Source organism: Esox lucius, chromosome 10 (assembly GCF_011004845.1).
Source record: "Esox lucius isolate fEsoLuc1 chromosome 10, fEsoLuc1.pri, whole genome shotgun sequence".
NCBI classification, from domain to species: domain Eukaryota; kingdom Metazoa; phylum Chordata; class Actinopteri; order Esociformes; family Esocidae; genus Esox; species Esox lucius.
This window is the reverse complement of record NC_047578.1, coordinates 25885344-25905061: the sequence shown is the minus strand read 5'-3', so window position 1 is coordinate 25905061 and position 19718 is coordinate 25885344. Positions and strand designations below refer to the sequence as shown.

General features: G+C 40.5%; 1 protein-coding gene across 4 annotated transcripts in view; it reads left to right on the top strand.

Annotated features, from left to right (window-relative positions):
* Window positions 1-19718, top strand: part of LOC105008062 (oxysterol-binding protein-related protein 10) — an 84018-nt gene that overhangs the window by 7863 nt on the left and 56437 nt on the right. For all 4 annotated transcript variants that reach the window (XM_013135683.4, XM_013135684.4, XM_013135685.4 and 1 more), the window contains exons 2-5: window positions 1616-1791; window positions 6483-6562; window positions 10976-11047; window positions 18423-18623. In XM_013135683.4, the coding sequence (XP_012991137.2) occupies window positions 1616-1791; window positions 6483-6562; window positions 10976-11047; window positions 18423-18623 (529 nt within the window). The remainder of the gene's footprint in view (window positions 1-1615; window positions 1792-6482; window positions 6563-10975; window positions 11048-18422; window positions 18624-19718) is intronic.

Genomic DNA, 19718 nt, shown 5'->3' with positions numbered 1-19718 from the left:
ATGTGAGGACAACAGCCTGGTAGATAGATACACAGCCTGCAAAATTGCAAACAGTTATTTATTAATTCAGGCCTTCATTAGATATTCTGTATTTTTCTGCCATATATGCAATACAAAGTTGAAATCTGCACGGCTGGTAAAGGTGAGTAGCCAGTAGCCTAAAAATATTTTGTTCAGCGTATATCCTATTTGACTCCAAGAGTGAACACTTGTCCTATTAGCATGTAAAGAATATTAATATCTAAACAATATTACATTGTCTGAAGGTGTTCTTTTGTATATGTTGTTTATTAGCCTGGAAAAGGATGATGTGCAAATCTGTGAAGTTTTTTTATTAGGTAGCAAGGCTCAAGAAGACAAATTTTTCAATGCCTTTTGAGTTTAATGTGCCAAATAAAAAATGCCTATCATTCTTATATAATGCCAAGGCATCTTCTTATTTTGAAAATACATGGAAATAAAATGTAAAAATGCATGGATAGGACCTCTCTTGCCTGGCTGTCTAAACTCCATTGCACAGTGGCCCCTGCTTGCACTGTTCTTTTCTCTCCAGAATAGGTCTGGATTGAAAAATAGGATTCTCTGAGAAATTATGTTATTAGCTTTATTGCTCTTTATGTGCAATATAAGGATCAGGCTGATACACATTTTTAGTTGGGTCATTGGGTAGGGGCTTCATGATTTGACTTGGTTGGGTGGGAACTGAATGTGATGGTGGTTGGCCTGGTTTTAACCTCGCCTGGAGCTCTTTCCATAGCATGGTCAATATAACTGCTTTTCTGATCACACATGGAAAGAGACATTTGTTTGGCAGCAAGGAAATCTCTGGCAAAAAGTGCTGATTGGGTCTAGGTGGCCAGACAAAGGCCAACCAACAAATTGACCTTCCATATATTTAACTAGTCTAGTAAACAGGCTGAAACTGCCCCATGTCAATTGGAGTGCGTTTGTCAGAAAGGGAGTGTGTGTGAGCATGTCAGAACGTGTGTTTGTATGTGTGTTCATTTTCACTTACAGAGCTTTGGGTTTTGACTCAGATACACTTTGATTTCATCTTGGGTAATTTTGGATTTCATATCTATTCCTTTTTCAAATGGTGTATACATCTCGGTTATTTGATGTGGGTTTTTTCGGTTGTAATTTTAACTCGGTCATTCAGCCAGCCAAAATCAAAATGTTGTTGCGCCACAGCCTCCGTGAATTTTTCTTCTTGCTGAGGCCTCTACATTTAAGAGCCCCTGTGAATATCCTGCAGGCTTTTGCATGGGATGTGAGAGAATTTTAAATGACTGATTTCCTTTCTCATTCTGTGTGTGCGTGTCTTTCACTCCAACTCTTTGTTCCTCCCTCTTTCTCTCTCTTTCATATTTTTCTGTCTCTTTATCTGTCTCCTTCTCTTCCTCCACCCACTCTCTCTCTCTCTCTCTCTCTCATTCTTTCTTTCTCTCCCTCTATCACTTTCTATGTATCGTGACTAAGTTATTTAGCAGTTGCAATTACTGCTGATGCAATAGCAGAACCATTAAACAATGATGATGAGATTACATAATGTTTCTTTCCTGTTCTTTCCCTCTCTCTCTCCATTTTGTCTGTCACATTGCCTCTCCCCCCACAGGTACTTTGTTCTGGATCCGGAGCTGGGACAACTGCAGTACTTTGTCAATGAACAGGGCAAGAGCCAGAAGCCCAGGGGATCCCTACCTCTGATTGGTGCCTCAGTTGTCCTGAGTGACGAGGCGCCCCACATGTTCATCGTCAGCTCATTCAACGGCGAGCTTTACAAGCTCAGAGGTACAGCCTCTTATTAGCAATCTCTCTGCTCCCACAAATGTTTTTAAATTTGTTTTCTTTTTATGTGCTGGCTAGTCAGAGGAAGGCCATTCCTCTTTGATTGCACAGGGTATTGGGGAAATACGTTTTCCATGTTGTTCTTTCGTTGCTTGCTTCATGTGCTGTACCACTTAAGCAACTTTAAAGGGTGCCCTGGGAAAACATGTCTCCATGAGACAGATGTTTTTGCATTGAAAAAACATAGTCAAATAGAAAGTGTAGTGTTGAAATGTGGCTTTATGGAAATGTCGCATTACTGACTTTCATTACACTGGCTCTTCTACTTTACAGGTCTCCGATCTAAGCAGCATTGTGGCATTGCTGAGCTTTTGCTGAGCGGATCTAATAATTAGCAGGTATTAGATCCTGCCAGTAGGGACACTGCCTTCTGTTGGCTTTGGTTGGGGTCCTAGATCCATTGGGTTTAAACTAGTCCCTATACTACAGGCTGTCCCTGTCAAAAACCTGCATCCACTAATGCAGAGTGAGATTCCCTGTCCTTCCGCTTTACACTCTGGAATGTCAGTGTCTAATCCCTGAGGGGGTTATCAAAATAACTTGCCCTATATCTGTGGGTGACACAATGATCCATCTTTTGAGCTAAGAAAAAGTAAATGTAGCAAGTCTTTATAGGCGCAGACAAATACACCGTTTTCTGTTCAAGGATGAAATGCGTCATATTCATATTTTTATTACTTTATCAACAAAGCGTTGTGGCCATATGGTCTTTTTTATAGCATAGGGTCTCCTAGCTGGGTACTGTGTTGCTTGGAAACGCTTATATTACGTTATTTAGTTACGTTGAGAGATTTTAGTTGCCTACAGCAAAACAAAAGGGATCTATACTATCCTCGTCAAGTGGTTAACTTTTCATGATTTGTCAACAAACAATTAGTAGTTAGTGCTTAAATTTCACTTGGGTTGCCATGGAAACCCCCGGCCTCTCCAGGGAAGGGAGAAGTTCAAGATTCAACCAGGGACAGATTTTCTGTTCAATTAACTTTTTGGTGGGTTTTCAACAACAGGCGTCTGCAGTATTGACTCTCTGGTGACATGTACAGCACGGCTGTGAATGTGTCCTTTCTTCGCTGGTTGTGGATATCCTTGAATCCCCCTTCCCAAAAAGTAAAATGCCAGGTTACCGAGAGGGTTGTTATTTCTGTAAGCCACGAATCCCCTTACAGGTGTCCATGGTTCATCATTTGATCTTGTTGAGAGATGAATCTAAGAACATTGTATTCAAGTCATGGGGGATTGCGTGTAATCTGATACAGGCTAAAGCACAGTCTCTGTCTGATAATGAACCCTGGGAGCTTAGGGTCATTGTTTTTCGGTCCAGTAAGTGAGGGAGCATTCTGTCCCGAGCTATGCTTGTAGCTCTGGAGTGTTCCATTAATGGAAATGGGGGAAAACTACCTGATTTTGAGCTGTTGATCACATGATGCTGTGAATACAGTATGACACTGGCTATTAAGTAAGGTCAAGTTGTTCACATGGCTTTTCAAGGGGAGAATTGAAATGCCTGACAGCATATTAGACATTGTGATTTAGTGAATTAGCATACTTCTTTCAGGTTGGTGTATGCTAAAAAGCAACTAGGCAAAGCCTATAGACTTCAACCAGTTGTAGAGTTGTAATTAGCATAATTGTAATTGCATGTCGTAATGCTTCAATGGGAATTGAAAGACAGTTGCACTCTCTATTTAGTCTAAATTAAAGCCCATGTTAAGCACTTCCTGAGACTATTTGTGAGGAGATAATATTTAACTATGGAGGGGTTGAGGACTAGGGGATTTTTGTTCTGTCTTTGTATATTAGTTTTGCAGAAAGAACAGATTTGAACCCCTGCTGCAGCAGAAGATGTGCACTGGAGCCTCCGCAAAAAAGCATCCTGGTTCTAGCAAAGTAACGATTAGTGTTCGCGTAGCTCATGTTAGCGGGCTTAGTGTCCTTTTCATCATTCAAAACAGGTGCATATTTGCATATCCACAAAACCGCTCACTGCTGGCATATCCACCTCTGTTCATTACAGTGAGCTAATTATGTACAAGCACGGCAAGGCTTGTATAAACCAAGGCCTGAAATTGCTGATCTAAATGCATTGCAGACTCTTTGAAAAGATAAGATATGCTGATGGTGAAGAAGTAATGAACGTGAAGCAGTGGGTCTTGGGAGACTGATGTACAGGTGTTTTATTATGAAGACATTAACATAGCCCTCCCTTTAGGGAATAGCTGCTCTGCTTTCTCAAGAGGGTTTTGGTTATAAGTGTCATGTTGAAATTTCTTCAGTGGCGATTAATCTATCGCTGGGCCCCTTTTTTCTTGCCTCTTCACTCAAGCAACATTCAGGTGCCTCTAACAAATTATGCCTGACTTAAGTGATTGACAGACACTCATGTCGCCATACAAATTAAGCTATTAGCATTTCAAGAAATAACTTCTCGAAGTAAAAATCGGAAAGAATAGATTCAACATTCATCTCTACACTGTGCCTGATCACTTGCTTGTTGTTCCAATTAATCACAGAATATGGTTCTTAGACAGTACGGCTGCTTCGTGTACATTATATTAAGTTGCAAATTAAAGTTTTCTCTTATAATATCATGAGTAACCATGGCAACAAAGACTTTGGTGCATAGTGTCAAATTGGATCTCATAGAATAGGCTGAGACGCTAAATTGCTCTTGAACTAATGTTTCAGTAAATCAGCATGATTATTTTGCCGGACCGCATAAGCGGAGCCGGCCAAGAAGAGCGAATATCTCTTACTGACTGACTGACTGACCACCCCTTGTTAAATAGCGTAGTGGTTAGAGACGGGGACCTGCAACCAATAGGTCCCGCGTTTGAATCTCACCACAGTCCAAACAAATGATGCGTTAGGATTTGTTCCGGATAGAAAAACACGTCGCTGGATACAACCTTCAGTAGCTATGTTTATAGTAAGCCTAAAATAAAACCTTTTTATGGTTATATTGCGAATATTTCTGGTGGATTTTCTGAAGTATGCATCCTTGCATGCTTTGTGGGTCAGGACAGACAAGAACTTTGCTGGCTACAACCTTCAGTAGCTATGTTATAATAAGCCCGAACTAAAACTGTTAAATTACTGTTTAAATTGCGATGATTTCTGGTTGGTTTTTCAAGGAACGCATCCGTGCATTCTTTTTGGGGTAATATAGGCTAGATCAAAACCCCTTTGGGGAGTAAAAGAGTAGGGGGTTTCCACAATTCCTTTCATCTTTTCACTTGACGAAAAAGTAGGTTATCGTCACCTATATTGATATTTATTGTATCAATGTCATTCACAAATGAAAGAAAAACAAATGTTTTTGTGTCATGAAACAGCTTAGGCATTGTATAATTCATCTTCAGTCTCGCTAGCAATTGCTCAATTCTTATAACTATTCAAAGTAGTAAGTTGGTACATACTAGTAAGCCTATTAAGCCAGTGGCAAAAGCCATACATTTTAAAGATTATATTTGTGGTGGAGGTAAACTTAATAAGAAATGTTAGTCATTTTAACACAATGCCTATGGTGTCCTAGCGAAATATTCATTCTTGGTGTGATGTTAATGCATGACAAAATGATCTATCTATCTTGAGATGCCTATACCGACACTGCACAAATGTATTGCGCATGAATTAACTGCTTCATTTTACAGAACTTTCATTTGGTAGAAATTAGCTCTTCTGGCCTGCTGCTCTTCATTGGGAATTCTCTCCTCTATCTTTCCACACTTTCCTGTCTAGTAAAGCATACGTTTGGCTTAATAATGTATAAAAAAAAGGGGGTTTGTTAATTAGATAGAAGGGAAGGAGAGCACGCTGAGTAATTTGCTTTGTGAAGTGAGCTTCCACCAAAAATGACCTTAAGGATTATTCTGTAGGTTATTACTGAGTCTCTGAGTACGATGTCAAGAGCAACTATTTAGTGTGGGAAACATTACAGTTTTTGACCAATAATTAAATATTTTATTGGTTGTGCAATTATTGTATAATTTATGTTAAAAATTCTCCATCTATCTCTCTCCACCTCCTTTACTGTGCTAATGTTGCTTGCTTTAGCTGTTCTCCAAATTCCATTTCAAAATATTTTTTTTTTATAGACATACTAAAAAGATTTGTAGCCATTCCCTAGTTTCAGCTGAACTGTCACTTCTGGACTGTACTTGGTCTTTTTTGACATCAGGCTGAACAAAGCATGCTTTGCCAATTATTAGTTAATGAAAGGAAAACAGTTCCTCTGGCCTTTGAGGGCAGTTTATAGCAGCTTTACTGTCTCTTAAAACATAAGAAGTCCAGTGAGTCACAGTTTCTATGGTTGGTGTCTCCCATTTTAGCCACCTCATCATTAAGAATTTAGGTAAAAGATAAAACTTTCAATCATTGTGTGCCTTGTAATTAGTGTGGTGTGAATATGGACATATACAGTTATTTAATCAAATACTGACCCTGGAATTAGATTTTTCAGATTCAAATGCCAATTTGAAAACATGCTACAGTTCATTATGCAAAACATAATGACAGACATTTTGGAAGGTCTACCTATTCATCTGACCATAAATGTTGGTTTCTGATATCACCCGTTGTGAAGGTGACGCTTATTGACAATTAACATCTGATTTTCTCGTTTTGTTTCTCGGTAGCGTCCGATGCCAAAGAGCAGCAGTTCTGGATGAACCAACTCCAAGCGTGTGCCCGACGCCACTCCGATAGCAGTGCCAAGGTGTGTACAATCTGACCGACAGACGTCACGACTAAGACTTAAGTTCTGGAATACAACCCCCCGAAAACGAGGCACAGTAACACGTCAGTCGACAGGGCCCGACTTCCTCTCAGATGATTCTACCTCTTGGTTTTAGAAATAGCATTGTGTATGTTCACCACTTGCATCAGCACAGCTCAGATTTATTGAATTACCTGGGTTCAGGCACCTTAGAGGATATTGATGTTAATATGACTTTAGACAGAAGGCTTGAATTGACCGTATTAAAGTAGTGCCTTGTGAATAGCTGGCACACAGACACAGAAAATGCAATTTTACAGTGTGCTTGGATTCTGAGATATTTAACTTTTCAGCAGCCTCAACGCACACAGCAGGCAGAAATAAATAACATAATTCCAGTGAAGACAGAAAAGATCTCTTGGTAGTTTGTACACTCACCTAAAGGATTATTAGGAACACCTGTTAAATTTCTCATTAATGCAATTATCTAATCAACCAATCACATGGCAGTTGCTTGAATGCATTTAGGGGTGTGGTCCTGGTCAAGACAATCTCCTGAACTCCAAACTGAATGTCAGAATGGGAAAGAAAGGTGATTTAAGCAATTCTGAGCGTGGCATGGTTGTTGGTGCCAGACGTGCCGGTCTGAGTATTTCACAATCTGCTCAGTTACTGGGATTTTCACACACAACTATTTCTAGGGTTTACAAAGAATGGTGTGAAAAGGGAAAAACATCCAGTATGCGGCAGTCCTGTGGGCGAAAATGCCTTGTTGGTGCTAGAGGTCAGAGGAGAATGGGCCGACTGATTCAAGCTGATAGAAGAGCAACTTTGACTGAAATAACCACTCGTTACAACCGAGGTATGCAGCAAAGCATTTGTGAAGCCACAACACGCACAACCTTGAGGCGGATGGGCTACAACAGCAGAAGACCCCACCGGGTACCACTCATCTCCACTACAAATAGGAAAAAGAGGCTACAATTTGCATGAGCTCACCAAAATTGGACAGTTGAAGACTGGAAGAATGTTGCCTGGTCTGATGAGTCTCGATTTCTGTTGAGACATTCAGATGGTAGAGTCAGAATTTGGCGTAAACAGAATGAGAACATGGATCCATCATGCCTTGTTACCACTGTGCAGGCTGATTGTGGTGGTGTAATGGTGTGGGGATGTTTCTTGGCACACTTTAGGCCCCTTAGTGCCAATTGGGCATCATTTAAATGCCACGGCCTACCTGAGCATTGTTTCTGACCATGTCCATCCCTTTATGACTTCCAGCAGGATAATGCACCATGTCACAAAGCTTGAATAATTTCAAATTGGTTTCTTGAACATGACAATGAGTTCACTGTACTGAAATGGCCCCCACAGTCACCAGATCTCAACCCAATAGAGCATCTTTGGGATGTGGTGGAACGGGAGCTTCGTGCCCTGGATGTGCATCCCACAAATCTCCATACACTGCCAGATACTATCCTATCAATATGGGCCAACATTTCTAAAGAATGCTTTCAGCACCTTGTTGAATCAATGCCATGTAGAATTAAGGCAGTTCTGAAGGCGAAAGGGGGTCAAACACAGTATTAGTATGGTGTTCCTAATAATCCTTTAGGTGAGTGTATATTGGCAGCTGTTTTTGTCTTTTTGTTAATTTGAGTGTTTCAGTGTAAAACTCTGGACAACAGGATGCATTTTGAATGTGCACATGAGGGAAGTTAGAGGTAGCTTAAATAATATTTGGTATAAACTAAAGCAATAACAAAAATGAGACTAGAATACCAGCCACCTGGCAAATGCTTTGAAGGGGAACCCTTCTGAACATATGAAGGTCTTTGAGTTCCAAAGCTGATTCAAGTACAGGATCCTTCTGAAATAGGTCTGCCACTGGAGTGTATTTTATTCTAACTGCAACATAATGACTTGCAGGAAATTGCTGTAGAAAATTGTCTATTCTTTACTTTTACAGCGTAGTGCTGTTTATCTTTCGCTTTTCATTTGCTCTCTCTTCCTTTCCCTATCCCTCTCATCTCTCCTTCTCTCATCTCTCCTCTCATCTCTCTTTCTCCTTATCTCATCTCTCCTTCTCTCATCTCTCTCTCCTCTCACCTCTCTCTCTCCTTCTCTCACCTCTCTCTCTCCTCTCATCTCTCTCATCTCTCCTCTCATCTCTCTCTCCTTCTCTCATCTCTCTCTCTCCTTCTGTCATCTCTCTCTCTCCTTCTCTCATCTCTCTTTCTCCTTCTCTCATCTCTCTTTCTCCTTCTCTCATCTCTCCTTCTCTCATCTCCCTCTCTCCTTCTCTCATCTCTCTCTCTCCTTCTCTCATCTCTCTCTCTCCTTCTCTCATCTCTCTCTCTCCTTCTCTCATCTCTCTCTCTCCTTCTCTCATCTCTCTTTCTCCTTCTCTCATCTCTCTTTCTCCTTCTCTCATCTCTCTCTCTCCTTCTCTCATCTCTCTCTCTCCTTCTCTCATCTCTCTCTCTCCTTCTCTCATCTCTCTCTCTCTACCCTCCCCCCCATCTCCCCATGTTTTTAGACTCACTGTCAATGCCGTTCACAGCAGCAGTCCACAATCAATGCTTGCTCTGTCGGCATCTGTCTCGCGGATCATGCATCAACCCCATTCTCACCCCCTGCCTCGCGTACAGTAACTCCCATCAATATTCTTTCTTGTCCATTGCCTGTTGTGATTCCTGTCAAAACAACATTCTGAAAGAAATGTTCCGTAATGCAAATGAGCGCAAGTTAGTTCATCCATTGCCATTGTAAGCTTAAATTGCGGAGAGGATAAAATAAGTTGTGTCATCAGATTGCTCAGCTGGTAGAGCATGGCGCTTGAAACACAAGGGTTCTGGGTTACATTCCCAAGGGTGGCCAGTACTAAAATGTACGCACTCATTACTGTAACTTACTCCGGGCACAAAGTGGTAACTGAGCAGACACTCTTATTTAGAGTGACTTACAATGCATGCTTATATTTTCTGACTGTAGTGCATTTCATTGTACTGTACTCTTACTGTTCAATGACAAAGTTGAATCTAATAATCTAATGCTTATATTTTTTGTCCTGGCCCCTCTGTGGAAATCAAACACTGGTTACATATTTCTGCTCTTTCTGCATGAGGATGAGAACAGTTGTTCTGCCCTTGAGCAAGGACATCAGCCCAAATTGAGCGGTTGTGTTGAAAATGTAAGTCAGATTTTGACTTGGGCAATTGACATAAAAACATACAGTTTTTATTTGCCAGACCATGCTTGCCCCCAACTCTTGAAATACAGCATAGCACTTTTATTGGTCTCTGTTGGCTCTGCACTGTGTCTGTCCTCTGTGATCTGGAGCCAGTCTCCATCTGACACTGGAGCCTGTAGAGTATCAGTTTGGTCTCTGCTGTAGGCCCTGAAAGCCTGGTTGGAAGATCACTTGGTTGGGTGGCTGTAATTGGCTTTTACCTTCAGTGCACTTAAAGTGCTCTATTTCTTGCCCTTATAAACAGTACCTTAGGAAAGTATTCAGACCCCTTAGCTTTGTTCACATTTTGTGTTACAGACATTTATAATCTATTTAAAAAATGCCATCAATCTACACGCAATACCCCATAGTGACAAAGCAAAATGCATTTATAGGAATGTGTGCTAGTTTATTAGAAATTAAAAAAATGAAATATCTCATGTACAAACAGTCATGCAAGAAAGTTAACTAAATTTGGTAAGTGTTCATATTTGGACACATGGATGTCTCTGTTATATTAATCCAATTCTTCTTTAAAACCATTTATGCAATTAAAATCAACGGAAATGCAGCAAAAAGTTAGTACGCCCGTACTATCAAATAAAATCGCTAAAATCATGTGCTCTAAACAGGTGTGAATGTTTTGAAAATCATTAGAGTAATTGGGAGGGTCCTGCCTTCCAAAAAGATTGGGAACTTGGTCAGGTTTGTTCTTAACCATATGTGTGTGTGGTAACATCATATCCAACGCCCCCATGAGTCTGGGAGCGGTTTACAAAGCCATTTAAAACATCATGTCTCATCATTGAGCTCTATCTAAAACTGAGTGAAGTCCACCTCTTACCAATGCAATTGATTGGACATGACTTAGTATTCAGACCACTTCGCTTTCTTTTCTTTCTGAAGCCATTGTATATACAATACATGCTAATGCATAGCTGGAGCCCCAAGCTAGAAACAATTAGGAAAATCAGTTGTCTGTAGTCCGAAGCGTACAACACTACACCCGATGCCAGCCCTCCAATTAATTTTAACAGTAGATGGCATAACTTTTTGGTTTTATATGTTCAGTATGGCACATAGCATCGAAATGAAAAAGAGAGTGCGGTCAGTATTTTTCTATTTTTACTGAACAGGACCCTGTTCTGAGTTATTTCATATGACTTTGTGTTTGGTCTTAGGTATGGAAACTGAAGGGGTCCGACGAGCACCTGAGTGTGGAGAGAACGACAGGAGGCAGCCAAGAGGTGCTGGTGAGTCATGAAGTGCCCATCCATGTCAAGCTTCTGGCCTTTTACAAACAACTGTCTGTGTTAAGACAACAGACCATATAAAAACAACTGATAGTGTGCAAACAACTGATCCAGTTCAAACTACCAACTGTACTTATGAAAAATGACAATTTAAAAGAATGACAATGTACATTGAGAATGTACACAAACATCAGACCTGGCAGCTTATAGGTTAGCATATTTGACTAATCAGTGAAAGATTTCTGGATTGAATCCTTGCTCCAACAAGGTGAAACATCTTTCTTTCTGTCCTTGACCAACTGCTAACTAGCTTTCGCAGGCATGGATGGCCTAATCTTGGTTGGACCCCTTTTTCTTTACATTAACAGTGTAAAAAGAAATGCACACAATCAACTGATAATGTAAAACATGACCGCATACAATGCACTGATCCAGCACAAACAACAGGCCTTGGACCATATGGACCTAAAAACCTGCCTATATACAAACAGCTGACTATGAACTACCAACCATATCAACCGACGTCTTTATCTTTCGTTGTGTGATGTGTCACACTTTCTAAGCTCCCCATGTTTTTAACTATAATGAAGCCTTCGTATTATAGGATACTAGCTTTGGAAAATCTGTTTTGTCAAGTGTCATGCTCCACATATAACTATTTATTTTCTAAGATCCTGCAGTGGAGCAGACAGAATAGCCCAGTTCTACTCCTTCACTTTGATTGGTAAGGTTAAAACCCCCACCCAAACAAACAGGAGGGGAGGGGAATGTTTCTTGTCAAAAGCTGCTGGTCTTTTTTCGGGTTTCTGTGTCGTGACAAAGGGCACACGTTATCCTTACCTGACAACCTCAGTAGTCTAATCCTTTTGTAAGCTTCCCATTCTGCTTCATACTTCTATATCTCAGCTTCTCCAAAGGAAGATATTTATTCCTGGCTTAATATACACTATCTTCAGTGAGTCTGTGTCAGACTGAGTACTGAAAAACACTTGGGGAATTATGGCATTTCTGTTCTACAACCGGAATTGATCATTTCCAATGCTATTTATTTTATGATTTATTGGACAGGCAAGTAGTACAAGTAGGACGAGATAAAGGAGATGATGTCTGCTGAAAAGCAGTTGCCCCGATTCAAACACAAGTTACAGCAGTATATGTGCACCTGAGAGAGAAACGCAGAACTCTTTCTCTGGTGTATTTGCATATTCTTTCTATAATGTGTGACTTGCTATTCTTCAGCGGCTCGTGTTCACTGTATATCGCAGCGTAGACCTCTGGACCACCCTAGGCCAATCTGATTGTAAGTCTAAGCGACCAGACTTGGTATCCCTGAGTCCTGGATTTCTCTAAGCAGTTTGGTTATTCCCAGGAACACATGCCAGTTGTCTAGTCATCCCTGAGTCATGGGCATATTAACTTTCTGTTAGCCCCAGGAACTAACTCCATTTTACTGTATGGTTGGTGTTAAACAACTTACACCTTTTGGGCACTTTTGATAACTGATATAGGTACATACTTAAATACATATAACAAAGTTATCCCTGAATTCCGAGTTGCTACACCATCCCTTGTTTTCTGGACTTGTCTGATGAGGAGCATTGAGTATAACTCCATGCTAACTCAATTTGTCTCTGCACTAATCTTCCTACCAGTCCACTCAGTAGCATTCGAAGGGGTTTACCTTTATTCCCCCATACTACATCACCAGACACTGGGTATCTTCCCAGGTGATGCTCTGCTAGGCCTCTGTGAATTGAAGAGTGAGATCTGAAAAATGAACATAGTTAAGTTTTTTTTAGCTAGTATCTAAAACATTTAACTTAAACAAGAGTAAGGTAGCTGGTTATGATCAGGGTTTTCCTGCCTGGTGAAATGCATTCAAATACGGATTGAAGGATGTATTTACTAAACGCCTTTGGATCATAGCAGTTTAACAAGAACAGAGCAGCAAATAAGTTAATATTCTATTCTATTGGTTTGTGACTTCTTGCTAAAAATGTCTTATTTACGTCTTATGTTGGCTAGGTTAAGAAGCTGACTATTGAGATCTCTGGCTAGTACTCTACTAGCCACAGTAAGATGTATAGCCTACTTTTTGCAAATGGCTAGTTACTGTTGCTATAATGGCAAATAATTTGTGCCTTGCTTAATCAAAATCATGCCTGTGGAATTTACAATTGAGGTCTGTGGCCAACATTTCACTGTATAATGTATTAACAAATGCCAGAATCTTTTGTACAACAAACGGTGGTGTCCTTCATAGAAAAAAACATATTTAGCTCTCTGAATTCTTAGCCATTTGTATTGATAAATGTGTGTTAATGTTTGTGCTTTTGCCAACTGTAGCCAAAAATAATGTGAAGGTATAGCCTAGTCTTTTTAGATATGGCAATTGATGAGTCTCTCTTATTGACAACAGTGGCTAGGAAAATGTATTATTGATCTAATGTACAAAGCCCACTCTTTTTAAACATGGTTACTTTACTGTTATTTTAACAAATGGTGGCAAAGTTAATGTTAATATTATAGTTTTTTGGTATGTTATATAGTTGAGGTAGATATGAAAGTGATGTTCACCAGTGAGATATGTTGTACAGTAGCTATTTATGGGTCATTACTGACAATGGCACCACCAATGAACTCAAAATAGCCTTTCTCTGTGTTGGCTTAATTACTACAGACAGGCACAGAACACCACATGGGCATGATCAACATTGGTGTTTTGAAATTTAACTCGTTTAAAAAGTGTATTTTCCGTCGCCTTAAATGTTTTATTGTTTTCTCCAATCGCCATTTTATTATGGATGTACAGACATACAGAGGAAATAGATTCTACCATGCTTGTTCAAGATAGTGTTGAGGAGATCTTGTGTTTTCATAACACAAATGTATCATTGCTAACATGAGTAATTGGTGCATTTAATAGTTGTGCTACGGTGAAATGCTCATTTTAATGTACCAAACAGTTGATTTTGGCACTCTTAAAGTTTTGGCTTGATTTCGTTTTTTATTCATCTGCATGATGGTCATCTTGACTTGCACTGACACTTCTTTGGTCCTTTTGTTGTCAGACACCAGCAGCCAACGTTGACAGCTCTCATGTGCATGCACTAATGATTCAAACAAACACCTGCCTACTAAAAGACGGCTATGAAACCAATATTGTCCAGATCCCCTGAAATGAGGAGACTGTGTACACAACATGCCGTTATTTACAAATGGTTCGTCCGATGTGGATGTAAATCAACAAATTTAAAAGCTGGGTCTGCACTTTAACCCCATTGTCATTGTATAGTTTCAAACACAAAGTGCTGGAAGACAGAGCCAAAAAAACAACATTTGTGTAAATGTCTGAATACTTGAACCAGCACTTTAAGTGAATTAAACACTTGTCTCCTAATAGTGAACCATATGTGCCTGTAGTTGGTAAATCCTTACCCTTCTCAAATTTGAGACATTATAAAACAGAAATAGGACTTTTTGTAAATACATTGTCTTTGTCATGCTTCTGTTTTGTTTCAGTGTTGTCCTGTGTTCTGCACTTTTGAGTCTCCATCCCTTCAAAAGGCTGTCTTTTGAAACCTATCTAGACCCTTGGCCTGTCAAAAAACATCTACAGACGGTGGAAAAGCAACGGTAACACCTAAGAATATATTCATATTAAAGACCTAATAAGGATAGTTGCTCAAACTTGAAACTCAATGCCGCAAATGTATGGCCTCAACAATTACCACAGACTTCAGCATCTCTGTGACCCAGTCCTCAAAAAAGCACTAAGTCAAGCTGGAATTCCTGTCAGGGCCGCCATTCGGAAACAGCTTGTATCCAAGGGCAATGCACAAGACACATTTTGTTTTAAGGAGCACACAACCTGGACTCCTGAGCAAAGGAAGAAAATAATACAGTCGGATGGGTAATCTGTCACTCAATTTCCTACATCTGGATGAGTTTACCTTTGGAGAAAGCCAAAGGATGCCTTTAGCACACAATGTATATTGCCAAGTGTTTAAACATGTAGTCATTGGATCTGGTGATTACTCTCCATGGTTGTATAACGTCCAAGGAATATGAGGCCATTTTACAGGACCAGATGTGCGCTATGGTGCAAAGACTGTTCCGTCGTTATGTTTCAATATTCCAGGATGATAATGCCCCCATACACACTGCTAATCTTATTTAAAAGTCGAATTATGAACACCAGGATGACGTCAAATGCCTTCCATTGGCTCGGCAATCACCAGATGTGAATCAACATCATTGAACCGTTATGGGACATTCTGGAGCACAGAGTGTGTCGCAGATGTCCACCTCCTATCCCTCAAAGAACTAGAGGCCTTTCTTCTTGATGAATGGTGCAATATCCAACCTACACACAGTTCAGGATTTGTACGACAGCATTCCAAGATCAATAGTGTTGTTAACCCCCTCCTGCAGCCGGGCAATAACTTTCTCTTGGTCACTGGGAAGAAATGCCGTTGACCAGTTAAACCTGAGTCGCTGCTAGAGCCGACTGAGATTTTCAACAAGTTTTCCCCACTGGAGTCTGAGTCAAGGCCCGAGCCGTCTTCGGAGGTGAATGATCGGCAGGCATGTTCTACCGGTGGCCGGAAAAAAACTGAAAACGTTAGTCATTGGCGATTCCATTACCTGCAGTATTAGACTAAAGAATCATCCAGCGATCGTACACTGTTTACCCGGGGGGCAGAGCCAGCGACGTAGCCGCATATCTGGGGGTTGGTGCTACCGAAGTCTAAAACTGGCAAGTATAGAGAGTACAGAGATATTGTTATTCACAGTTGGCACCAACGACGTTAGGATGAAACAGTCAGAGGTTACGAAGCAGAACATAGCATCAGCGTGTAAATTAGCTAGAAAGATGTGTCGGCCATCGAGTAATTGTCTCTGGCCCCCTCCCAGCTAGGGGTGGGGACGAGCTCTACAGCAGACTTGCGCAACTCAAACCGCTGGCTGAAAACGGACTTCTGCCCGTCGCAGCCCATATGGAAAATAAATGTATTTTAAATATATTTTTGAATACATTTGGAAAATATATTTCCGAATACATTTGGAAAATATATTCCTGAATGCATTTGACTAAATATATGTCAAAATGTTTGAAAGTTGTTGCTTAAATATATTTGTAAAAAATGTATTTAATGCATTTTTTAAATATAATGGACAAACGGCTAGGTGGTGTTTCAAACCTGCAACCTTATGTTCCACAGTCAGGCACGCTAACCACTACTCCAAACAGGATTAGGTTGATAGGAGAGGCACGTAGTGGTATTACCAAGTTTACCTTAGTACATTAGAGTATATTTGTGACTAAGGTGAAATGTATTTTGGTAATGTTAATTGCCTCATGGCAGTTTGAAAACACATATCAAAGTGCTAATTGTTAGCCCTCTTTTATGACAGCCACATATGTACTGCTAATTGTCAATCAATCTAATATGACTTGTAATTGTGATTTAGTTACTTCAAAGTAAAAGTCCTTTTTCATGTGGTGATCCTGTTATTTTCTTTCACTTGTTGTTGGCTGTGTGTATTTGTGAGAAAAGACAGGTGACTTTTTGTTGTCTTTTTAGACTAGACCTGGGCAAGATAAGGCCCCGGGCCGGATCCGGCCCGTTGAGTCATTCTATCCGGCCCTCGATACATCCAAAACTTTTAAAATAATACAAAATAAAAAATAACTGACGAGGTCCGCAGATTACGTTACTTTATTTACTGTTGTTTATTTACTGATCTCTGGAAATTAGCCTAAGAAAAATTTATAACGAAAATATTTATTTGCAGATGTCGCAGGCAACTTGCTTAATATGTTAAGCTAACGTCACAGAGTACAAATTGCAGAGGCACTTCCAGAGCAAGCCGGGAGCGAAATACAAAAACTGTCAACCGATGCTACAATTCAACAAGTCCAAGCGCAGATGCAGTACCGCACACTGCTTCAACAGTACCGCACACAACTTCAACAGAAATGACTCCTGACTTCACCTAACTTGTCAACGCCCATATGAGGCTCTCCTGTTCATATTGAGTGAGTAGCCCTAAAAGTAGATTTCTTAGGTCTGGGCTGCTGGAATCGCCGTCGTTAAAAGCACGTAGTACAAAAAATATACTGTGTGAAGTTAGATGACGGCAAAAATCTTCAGAAGTGATTTCATAGACTTATGTCTTCCCTAATACCTATTATACCTATATAACTGTTATACACTATACCTTATGTAATGTAGGATTTCTTTAGGCCTTTGCCAATAACAGTTGTTAACAGAAAATAAAATAAAAACCATTGTTAAAGTAAATTCAATTCAATTATGAAAACGGTGTTGCATGGAAAATAAATATGCATAAATATTATATGCAAGTTAACAGAGTTGGCTATGTTGTGTGTTTTTTAGGCATGTCGGTTAAAAAAGTAATCTGGCCCACGATGCTCTCTGGCATTTTCAGTGTGGCCCCCCAGTGAAAAAAATTGCCCACCCCTGTTTTAGACAGACCTTCCCTCATTATGGATACTCCGGCAGTCCCCCCCCCCGTATTCTGTATTCTTCTGTCCTGCTGTGTCTTTGATTGTTAGTGACTAAGATGGGAAGATTAGTTTTTCCTCCACTGAGCAGTGCTCAGGTAGAGAGTTGTTTGTTTGATTTATTTATTCTGCTTACCAATGTTCTCTCTCTCTTACTGCTGTGCTGTCCCAATACCTCTGTGTTATCCAGGGGTTGGGTGGGAGGGAATGGGCATCGCTAGTGCCTCCACTTCTCCTGGGCTGCTGTAAATTGATGGACGAGTTCCGACTGAGCAACAGGGCAGCCATTATTCAAAGGTCAGGGATGTGAAGAGGTAAAGAGAGTGACGGAAGGAGAACAAGAAAATGATGAGCGGACCGGATTTGATTTGGGTGGTAGTTTAGAGCTATAAAGAAAACCGGTGTACTTCCTAAGTTCTGTGGAAAGGTTCTTTCTCTAAACACTCTTTCAAATTCACCTTGCCCACCTCTACGTAACACTGCTTTGGTCAGGATAGACGTGTGCTGAACCTTATTAAAAAGCTGGGGTCACCAGAGAGTTGGAAGCTTTAGCTCTGGTTCGAGCTTTGTGATAACAAGAGGCGTAGGCTAAGGATTAGTCACGGTTGTTGTCATATGACTGAAACATGGACCTTGTGGACAACTGAAACAGGCTGTGTATAGTTTGCTGCCCTTGATCATGGTTTCAGTATTGCTTCCACATCACACAATCATTTAGGGACAGCCGTTTCTGTTTTCATTCAACAATTTCCTAATGGAGGAGTCACATGTCACACCATACAGTCGAATATGATGTTCTAGGTGGTAAAGTTTTGTTGATAAATATATTTCTGTCTTCCACAGGGTTCCTCGTCTTCGGGTCGATCCCGGAGCGTGTCGCTTCTCCCCCACCTTCCACCGGCCGCCTCCTCACCTGGTACCCAGAGGCACTTGGCTTGTACGGGGACGCCCAGCAACATCGTCACCATAACCCACCACAAGTCCCCTGCCGCAGCCCGACGGTCCAAGAACCAGTACCCCGGCCAACTAATGGAGGTCAAAGAGGTTAGTGTAACTCTGAAATGTCCTTCACCGATTACTTTATCATGGATTCACTGACGATGTATTGAGTGTCAAGCTGATTGGAGACCTTAAGTTTGGATTCATAAATGTAATGTTTCTGCTTCAAGTCCATTACCTGGTCATTTGACCCCAACATTGTTCCCAACCACTCTAGTTTCATTAAACTGTGTTAGGCGTTCCTGCTGTTTCTGCCCTAGCGTCTGGTGGTCCATTGGTGCAGTGAGTTCAGCAAATTTATTTTGGCCTGTGTGTCTGACCTGATCAACATTAACGCACTGCGCTTCTGTTTCTGTAGTTTTAGCTGGCTTGGCGTTTCTCAAACTATAGAATAGTTTATGTTGTACATATAGCAAGAGAAAGAGGTCTGAACTGGATAGATACTGTCTTCTATTTTTTCATTATAATTCCAGGTTTGTGCTGAAATGGTTGAATAAACCAACGGCGGAAGTTGGCATTGACTTTCATGTGCATTTTGGAGTAGTTCTTCATTCTGTTGATGGAGAAAAACACACAAATGGCCATTCGAAGTTGTTCTTCAAAACAAGTTAGTATGTACTACTTAGCCACTTTGTTGAATGTCTTTTCCTTTAGGGAGAAAAAGGCCATTGGTTTCAGCCTATGTGTTAAGCAGACCCTGCACTTCATTAATTATTCCATAGAGTTACCGAGCTGGCCAGCACTGCCAACAGCCGGATCGACATGCCCTGCCTTTATGCCCATTTTTGGATAACCTGGTTAAACCATAGTGAACACAGCATTTATTGTTCAATTTGGTAAGCCTGATTCCTTCAGTCTTTCTTAATATCCTGTTGGCAGTTGGTCATCGTGATAAATTAAGAAAGATTATGCTGGACTTCTCAATTTGTCAGTGACAGCGGATAAGGACTTGGTAGATTTTAGGCAGTTGTCTTATTTCCGATTTTTTTTTAGTTTGCATTTGTCTAGTGTTGCTTCTGCTATTTTCGATGTACTGGGTACTTGTCTGCTAAATAATGCAGATGCAATGACTTCAATATATTTTTAGATGACAAAGGATCCAAATCAGGTTTTTGATGGAATAAATGTTTTTCCACCAAA